We start from the raw sequence: 9885 nt of genomic DNA, 5'->3' as shown, positions 1-9885 counted from the left end.
TTCAATAGATGCAAAGTTGTTGAAGAAAACCAGTAAACTGACTCGCCTGAATCTGCGTGACAACCAACTTACTTCGTTAGATGCGAATTTGTTGAAGGAAACCAGAAAGTTGACTCTCCTGGATCTGAATAACAACCGGATTGCTTCATTGGATGCGAATTTATTGAATGAAACGAGTGAACTGACTGAGATGATTCTGAGTAACAACCAGCTGACTTCATTAGATGCGAATCTGTTCAAGAAAACCCATGACCAGGAACGTCTGAGTCTGGATAACAACCAGCTTACTTCATTAGATGCGAATTTCTTGAAGTATACCAGTAAGCTGACTATTCTTCATCTACATAACAACCAGCTTAATTCATTAGATGAGAATTTCTTGAAGGCAACTAGTGAGCTGACTTACCTGACTCTCAACAACAACCAGCTTTCTTCAATAGATGCGAAAGTTTTGACCGAAACCAGTAAATTGACTGTCCTGCGGCTGGATAACAACCAGCTTATTTCATTAGATGAGAATTTGTTGAATGCAACCAGTCAGTTGAAACAACTTCATCTGAATGCAAACTTGTTGCAACATCTACCAAGGCAATTTTTCAATGCAATGTCTGATTTACAGCAACTCGTGGTGAACGGAAATAAGTGGAGGAATGTAAATTACGATTTATTTTGGGGAATGGGAAATTTGATATATCTTAATTTAGGTTACAACTATCTTACACAGTTGAATCCCAGAGTATTTGAAGGATTAAAAAATTTACAATTGTTGTATTTGGATTATAACCATATTTATGAGTTAGATCTTCACATTTTAAAGATACGATAAATCTCCGTTTACTAGATTTGTCTGGTAACCAGTTAACAAACATTCCAAATATTAACAACTTGAATCAAGTTACCCTTATCGGCTTACGAGAAAACAGATTGACTTTGATAGATAAGCGTACATTTATTGGCGTCTCAAAACAGGTCGAAATAATCGTCAGCCAAACAGAGATTTGTGAATGTTATGTACCAAGTGATATTAACTGTAGTGCTTTAGATGTGCGATCCCCATATCTGACATGCGATAGAATATTGTCAGATAGAGTATTGATGGTTATGATGTGGCTTATTGGTTTAAATGCTCTGGGCGGGAACTTGTTTGTGTTGATCCGCACGAAAGCAAGAAATGAAAAGAACAAAGTTCAAACTCTCCTACTCAATAATCTGGCAATGTCTGATTTATTAATGGGTATCTGTGACCAAAACCCGAATTGAAGATCACAATGACCGGATTACTGAAACAAAAGCAAGTTATTGGGATGCGGTAGACACTAGATCTATACAATGAGTACTCCAGACAAAGTATATACGTAATCTATCATAAATAAATGTATCAGATTTATTTTATTTTTTTCCAACCTGATTCCAACTCCAATACAAATAATTCGAGTACAAAAATATTATAATCTATTTCTATAACACTAGTGGTTATATTAAGTATATGACACAATAGTATTCTATTTGGATTTGAATTTGAAAATCATCCACTCAGATTTGAATTTAATAATAATAATAATAATCAACAATAAATTTCAATAAAGTCCAAGTGTATGATTAATCACAAAGGGCTTCCAAATGTAACGGTCAATCAATGCTCGCTTCAACCAAGCGCCATGTTGAAAGTGAAATCCAAAATTTAATATAAATTGATTTGACCGATTTATAATCTAAGGTTCTTGCAATTTAGCTGTGTTTTGAAATATCAAAATTCATATGTATAAACCTGTATATTAAATATAATACACAACCTCACAAAAGTATACACAAACCCACGGCCGTTCAATTGAAGCTGATCCGAAGAATTGGTACCGATAATGTATTCGCGATAAGTTCATGCGTAAATGACGATGTAAAAATGCCAAACGCTGATCGCGAAAGTTCATAAACCGGTAGAAAATGATGTTCTATATCCAATTGAAGATCGGGTCGTTGTTGTTGACGGAAGTTGTGTGCGAGGTGAAGTTCAAGTGGTGAAAGTGATTCCAGTCGTTGGTAACCAGTAGCAAACGAAAATATGGTGAAAACCCCTTAACCCATCCAGTTCCTCAAATGAAAATATGGACTGGAATATAAACAAACAAACAACCCAAAATTTGAAAATACGTGCGCAAGTTGAATAGATTTTTAATACAAAATATCAAAACAATAAAATACGCACTTTCATTTTTAAATTGATGCACACGACCACTTTTAAACCCCATTTAATTAACAAGGGCGTGGCACTGACGTCATCTAATTTGCATACAGGTGCATCTCTTTTGTTTCCTTATTTGCACAACAATACATTTTCTTTCCAAAACAGTTGCTTTCGCAATTTACCAAAATTATATAAATATTTCTCAATGTCGTAAATTCTTATTTCACGATTGTAAATTAGGGCCTACATATATACAAATAATACAAACAATAATATAAACACAGCAACGATATTATAGACTCCCAACATTTTACGGGAAGAACTATTCTCACAAAACCGTTTTTTCTAATTCATTCAATTACAATTTCTTTAGATGAATTTTTCTTCCAACCCACATTTTGGACATTCCCAGCCATTCATTTCTTTAAACGTGGGAAATTCTTTCAAGTTCAAGAATTGGTAAATTGATGAATCAAATAATTACCTTTCCAAAAATTGGTTAAAATTTTCCAACACAAACGTTTGAGATCAAACATGCTAAAAGAAACTTTCCAAATTTCCAAATTAAATATTTCTCCATAATTAGGCCCAAATTAATTACATATACAAAACAATATATTTTACTTACGTTGACTTCAGATATAGTTTATGCGGCGTTGCATGCATCGCTCTGGTAGTCTCTTGAGAACACCCACGTCCAGGACTGCCATCACAGTCTCAAGTGTCTTTAAATACCCGCGCCGGTCTAACCTCAAAACCAGGAAACTTTACTCATCGTCAAATACATAATTGACCTCAATTGCTCATACTACGCCTGCAATTGCCAACTGAGTAATTAATTTCACAGAGGTACTGTGACCGCGCCCATTAATAAAGGTGAACCACCAAGGCGGTGGCGATGAACCCACGACTTTACACCGCAGAAATTATATCGAAAGTCAATGAAAACGCTCTTCCAATGCGCACGTTAAAATCGGGTCACAATACTTCCATTGTGATTTAAAAATCCCGGTATAAATCCAGGTGGTCCGATTAACCTACAAAGGAAATACGAAAATATTGGCCGCGTGTGGCGCTATGCCTGAAAACTGAATGATCAAGTGAATCAGACGGCGCTGGACATTTACAGAAATAATATTTTAAAAAAATTGCGAGTTCTGACGTGACAATTCACTCCCTCCTTTCGAAGGAAATGTATGTAATACATTTACTAACAAGCACTTAATACATTTGTTAATAAGTACTTGATGCAACTTAATCTACAATATCTTAAATTGTACACATACATTTTAAGGCTACATGTCAATAATAGGCCAACTTGAGGTCAAACATTTGACCGTCTTAAATATTTTCACTACGGCCTATTAATGAGCTTTTAGTAAGAAGCTGAAATGCACGGTCACTCACCTTCTTATTTTATCCTGCTATCGGTATTGCTCTACTCATGTAATCAGCACCTATGTTCTGACTTCCCTTGATAACTTCCACACGGTACCGATATGGCTGTAGAGTCAGAGCCCAGCGCATGATTCTGCCATTTGCTATCTTAGACCGTTTGATGCATGATAATGGCTGATGATCAGTTTGTACGGTGAATTCCTTACCATACAAATATGTACTGAGCTTTTGCACGGCCCATACTATTGCTAGGCACTCTTTCTCCATAGTAGAGTAGGCGCGCTCACACTTCTTTAATTTCTTACTGATATAGTAGACCGGAAATAGAATTCCCATGCACTCTTGCATCAGGACTGCTCCGATTCCATTGTCGGATGCATCTGTTCGAATGACGAACTCTTTCTTTAGGTCCGGTAGCGGTAAGATAGGTGATCTTGTGAGCTTGGTCTTCAAAGTCTGAAATGCTCTTGCCTGGCTATCTCCCCACTCTATTTTGTTCGGTTTTCCTTTCTTTGTTCCGTCGGTAAGCGGGCAAGCGATTGCTGCAAAATCCGGGATGAATTTCCGGTAATAACCAGCTAGTCCTAGAAATGATCGAAGTTGGGTCTTCGTCTCCGGCTGCTTTGCTTGGCTTATTGCTTCAATCTTGTCTGGTTTCGGTCGAACTTTTCCACCTCCTACAACGTGTCCAAGGAATTCTACTTCTCGACAAGCGACGAAACATTTGGATGGCTTTGCTGTCAAGTTCGCCTGTTTCAATCTCTTGAAAACCTGAGTCAGCCTTTCGAGATGCTCTTCCCATGTGACTGTATGTATGAGGATGTCATCGATGTAATTATCGACCTTCTTCAGTCCGCTCAGTAAGGTTCTCATCACCCTCGAGAATGTCGCGCCAGCGTTTACTAACCCGAAAGGCATTGAATTGAAAGTGTACAATCCATTGTGAGTTATGAACGTAGTGTATTTCTTTGACGCTTCATCCATGGGTATTTGCCAATACTCTTTGCACAAATCGATTTTGGTGAAATACTGATCTTCCGATAACTTGGAGAATATCTCCTCCTGATCCGGAACCGGTTCTGCATCGAAAACGGTTACTTGATTCAGCAATCTCATGTCCACACAACTTCTAAGTGTGCCATCTCCTTTGCGTATGGCCACTAAGGGAAATGCATACGGACTGTTGCTCTTGGAAATCACTCCCATTTCCAGCATGCTCTCGATATCACGTTGAACTTCTTCACGAAGGGCATGTGGTATCGGGTATGGACGTCTTCTAATTGGAGTTTCATCAGTGACGACTATGGTGTGTTTCCCTAGGTTTGTTCTGCCTGGTACATCTGTCAAAGTGTCCTTGAAATTACCCAGAATGCGTTTCACCTGCGTCTTCTGAAATTCATCTAAGCTTGAGCTGATGTGTACATCTTTCACACTTTCCTTTGCTTTCATTGATGGGATGTGCATGTCTTCAATGCCGAAGTATGGTTGATCTTGATCGGAACTATCTTCGTCCTCTTCAATGACTGCAGCTGCTGCGAGTTCGAATCTTGACTCTTGAATGCACAAAGCTGAAAATTCGAATGTGGTGTCTTGTGTGCGTAAAGCTGCTGTGTCTTCTCTACGGTGGTATTTCTTCAGCATGTTTGCATGGAATGTCTGAGTGCGATGGCCGAAGTCCACCCGGTAATTCATAGAGTTTAACTTCTCTTTCACCTTGAATGGTCCCTTCCACTGCATCAATATCTTGTTGTTGTCGGTAGGTATTAATAGAAGTACTTCATCCCCGACCTCAAAACTTCTGTGTCTCGCTTTCCGGTTGTACTGTATTCTCTGTTTCATCTTTGCTCTTTTCAACTCCTCTCTTGCTACTTGGCATGTTCCTTCAAGTCTCTGTTGAAGATCCAATATGTATTGGTATGTTGTCTTCGTTTCTGGCTCTTGACCATGTCCTGTCCATAATTCCTTCAGTATAGTCATGGGTCCTCGAACGGTTCGGCCATATAGAAGTTCGAACGGTGAAAACCCGGTACTCTCTTGTGGCGTCTCGCGATATGCGAACAGCAACGGTGCTATGTAACGATCCCAATCTTTTGGGCGTTCCTGACACATTCTCTTCAGCATCTGTTTAAGTGTACCGTTGTATCTTTCCACAAGTCCATTGGCCATGGCATGGTACGGAGTTGTTGTGAGGTTACGAATGGATAGTAGTCGATTCACTTCCTTCATCAAATTTGACACAAATTGAGTGCCCAAGTCGGTTAATACTTCTTTGGGTATGCCGAGACGACTGTATATGGTAAGCAATGCTTCTGCTACTGTTTCCGTGTCAATCGACTTCAGCGGTGTTGCTTCCGGATAACGTGTAGCGTAATCCACTAACACTATGATGTATCTGTGTCCCCTGTCAGTGACTGGCTTTATCGGTCCTACAAGATCCACGGCTATCCTTTCAAAGGGAGCTTCAATAAGAGGTGTCTCTCCCAATGGAACTTTGGTGATTCTTCCTTTTGATATAGTCCTTTGGCATATGTCACAGGATTGACAGTAACGGTGTACATCTGCGCCTAGACCTGGCCAGTAAAAATTGGTTAGGATCTTGTCGCATGTTTTCTTTACTCCTTGATGTCCACCAAGTATTGACTCGTGTGCTAATTTCATGACTTGAATTCTGTAGTCCTTTGGCACTAAAACTTGTTTGAACTTGTCTCCGAACTCCACGTTAGGTGCTTCAAATTCACGGTAGATAATGCCTTCTTCTTTGACTAGTCTTTGTATACTTCCTCCTCGTCCTTGACTTTGTTCACCAGACTCCATCCGTTCTCTAATTCGACGAAGTGTAGGGTCATTTTGTTGCTTCTGTCGCAAAATCTCTGGTGTGACTACTTTGTCATCTGGTAAAGTTACGATAAGCGGTTTGAAGGGCTTCGCATTGGCTCTTAGTTGCGCTCTCGTTTCCACTGCAGCTTTAGTAGTAACTTCAGTTGAATGTCTGTCCTTAGTAGTAACCTGGTTTGGTGTAAGAAAGGGATTGATGTTCAGTTCACGCTCAATCTCCGCTTTCTCTCGCGCATCTGGTTGACACTGGATTTCCTTTGGATCTTTAACGCCGGGAATATTTCCTACAACGAGATCGCGGATTGGATCCTTCATAACTGACGCAAATACTTTGCCGACGAAGAAGGGGTATCAATGTATACCTCTGCGATGGGATACACCCGAACGGTTTTATCGATGAGGATGCAAACCCTGTGTCTACCGGTGTACTGTTCTGGTTTTAAATACCCTGCTTTTACGACAACCCCATCACATCCACTGTCACGCATGGAGAGTACGCGATGATTGTCGATCATTCCCATACGCAAGTATCTTTTACGACTTTTGCTTTGCTGACAAGCTGCTGTCATCAATTTTAGATGATGTCCACAGTCCAGAGTTAGATAACCTTTTTGACATGCACAAACTATATGAGGATCATCCTCTGTTGCTATATAACCCAACACATGGGAGTCAATATTTTGATCTCCAATATGACCACTGGTCATAGCATTAGACATACTAGTAGGCCTACTCTGAGAGTTGAAATTTAGGCCTAAATTGCTTTGGTTGCCGAAGGTCACTGCACCGCACTGGCTATTATAGTTGACTCTCTCTCCATCCTGACTACTTAAACTGCGGGGCATATCTGTAGTTACAGGTCTATTTCCAAAATTCGGTTGAGTTGCATTAGCTATGCTAGCATTGTCGACTAATGCTGCTAAAGTACTCTTGCTGGTACAGTCGCGTGCACGATGTCCTTGCTTACCACATACGTAACAAGTTATACTAGACCTAAATGATTGACTCGCTGTAGGCCTATTACTGAAATTACGATTACCTTGACCTTGGTACCTTGTATTCGTCCGTTGTGCTTGATGCTGAGTAGGCCTATTACCTTGGTTTCCATACTGCGTATTGTACTTAGGCCTATTCCTGTTGTCCAGATTCTTCTTGGGAAAGGCCCACCAACCATGGTGTGCTTCAATATACCTATCGGCAATTTTAGCCAACTCCTTACTACTCTTTGGATCATGCTCCTTGACATATAGACCTAACTCCTTAGGGCAGCTATGAACAAATTGGTCCTGCACTAATAAATAAATTAGGCCTTCAAGTGTCTGTTCAATCTCAGAAAGATCAAACCACCTTTGTAAGTACTTTGATACTCTAGTGATATATTGAGTGGCAGTCTCACTGGGTTCAGGCTTTGAGTCCTTGAACTTATTACGAAAGCCTTCCTCTGTGAGGTCATAACGTTTCAACAATGTCTTTTTCAGTGACTTGTAGTCATTAACCTCCTCCACATTTAGATTATAGTACGCCTCAAGACCTTTGCCTGTTAACAAAGTCCCTAAATTAAGGGCCCAAAATTGTGGGTCCCAACCTTGTGAAGTTGCATGCCTTTCAAATCTTACTATAAACGCGTCCATGTTGTCTTTAGTCTCATCAAACTTTTGCAATTTTGGCGCTTTATAATTTCCAAATTTGCCGCTACCTTTACCTTGCGCACCATTAGGATTAGCCGTTTGCAATTCTAAACGCTTGAATTTGGTATTTTCCAAATGAATTTCCATAGTAACTCTGCGTTCTTCGCGTTGCACAGCCTTTTCGTCAACATCTCCCATCGTCTCCGTTTCCTCCTTTTTGCATTGTAATTCAAACTGCATGCGCTTTTCTTCAATTGACGCTTCCTGCTCTTTGCGTTGACGCTCAATTTCTGCCATTTCGTGTTCCTTCTTACGCTCCATTTCTGCTGTCTCTCGTTCGCGCTGGCGCTCAATTTCTGCTGTTTCTCGTTCGCGTTGACGTTCAATATCTGCTGTTTCTCGTTCGCGTTGACGCTCAATATCTGCCCTTTGTTGGTCATGATCTATACGCTGCTGCTCTTGTTCCATGCGCTGCTTTTTGCTGCACTAAAAGTAGCTCTTGCTGCTGTTTTTTTTTTTTTTTCTCTTCAGCGCTAACTTGTCGCTCCTGATCCTGCTGCTCCTTTAAATTAACCCTTTCACTTTTGACCCATTCTCTTAACTCAGCGCCTTCAAAACCCAATTCTTTTCCCAATTCTACAAGCTTCTCGATTTCCATTTCTACTGTCATGCACTTGGCCATGAATAAACATACAATATATATACAAAATAAGGCCTATCTAAAATTAGGCCTGTGACTTACACTACACAATATACAATCATAACATCAATATAATAACCATGAACACTAAATAAACAAATACTATTTTGTCACGAGAGAACTCCTAAAATTTAATTGAACTTGAATACGCTAGCCGCCATCATATATTTCAAAAGAATAATTTTCATACGCGCTCTCAACGCTGCTGATAACCTCTGCCAATGAAAACACAACAAAGCAAACAGATTCAGCTAACATACGCTTATAAAGAGGCAATTGTATTTGACGGTGAAATAAAATGACAATGAGGCAATTTAAAATCGAATTACTACCGTTTGTAGCAATTCGGACTCACCAGACCGTGGCGAAACACCGCAAAGACAAGCCTTGAAATCTGTATTGGCAGAACGGGATACTGGATGGTGTCAAGAGGCTACCTAGAGAGAAAATGTAATAAATAAATTATGAGTACAATTATTTTTCACCCAATATAACAATGTCTGAACCAACCCATCGTACGGATCACTCGTGTCTACAAACCTAGAATAACCTTGCACCCCTGCTTTCGTAAATTCCCGGACGAGCCCCCACAAATTGTGACCAAAACCCGAATTGAAGATCACAATGACCGGATTACTGAAACAAAAGCAAGTTATTGGGATGCGGTAGACACTAGATCTATACAATGAGTACTCCAGACAAAGTATATACGTAATCTATCATAAATAAATGTATCAGATTTATTTTATTTTTTTCCAACCTGATTCCAACTCCAATACAAATAATTCGAGTACAAAAATATTATAATCTATTTCTATAACACTAGTGGTTATATTAAGTATATGACACAATAGTATTCTATTTGGATTTGAATTTGAAAATCATCCACTCAGATTTGAATTTAATAATAATAATAATAATCAACAATAAATTTCAATAAAGTCCAAGTGTATGATTAATCACAAAGGGCTTCCAAATGTAACGGTCAATCAATGCTCGCTTCAACCAAGCGCCATGTTGAAAGTGAAATCCAAAATTTAATATAAATTGATTTGACCGATTTATAATCTAAGGTTCTTGCAATTTAGCTGTGTTTTGAAATATCAAAATTCATATGTATAAACCTGTATATTAAATATAAT

At 39.3% G+C, this 9885-nt stretch overlaps 1 protein-coding gene across 1 annotated transcript; it reads right to left on the bottom strand.

Moving 5' to 3' along the window:
* Window positions 1-3598: 3598 nt before the first annotated feature.
* On the bottom strand, window positions 3599-6730 carry LOC140137880 (uncharacterized). The gene has a single exon (XM_072159688.1). It carries the CDS (start codon window positions 6728-6730, stop codon window positions 3599-3601), a length of 3132 nt encoding a protein of 1043 aa, XP_072015789.1.
* Between the last annotated feature and the right edge of the window lie 3155 nt (window positions 6731-9885).

This window comes from Amphiura filiformis, chromosome 2, assembly GCF_039555335.1.
Source record: "Amphiura filiformis chromosome 2, Afil_fr2py, whole genome shotgun sequence".
NCBI lineage: Eukaryota > Metazoa > Echinodermata > Ophiuroidea > Amphilepidida > Amphiuridae > Amphiura > Amphiura filiformis.
The sequence above is the reverse complement of the archived record's forward strand: the minus strand, read 5'-3'. Positions and strand labels throughout refer to the sequence as shown.

Coding starts and splice junctions, on each gene's coding strand:
- LOC140137880 (XM_072159688.1), bottom strand. CDS start 6,730: ATGAAGGATCCAATCCGCGATCTCGTTGTAGGAAATATTCCCGGCGTT.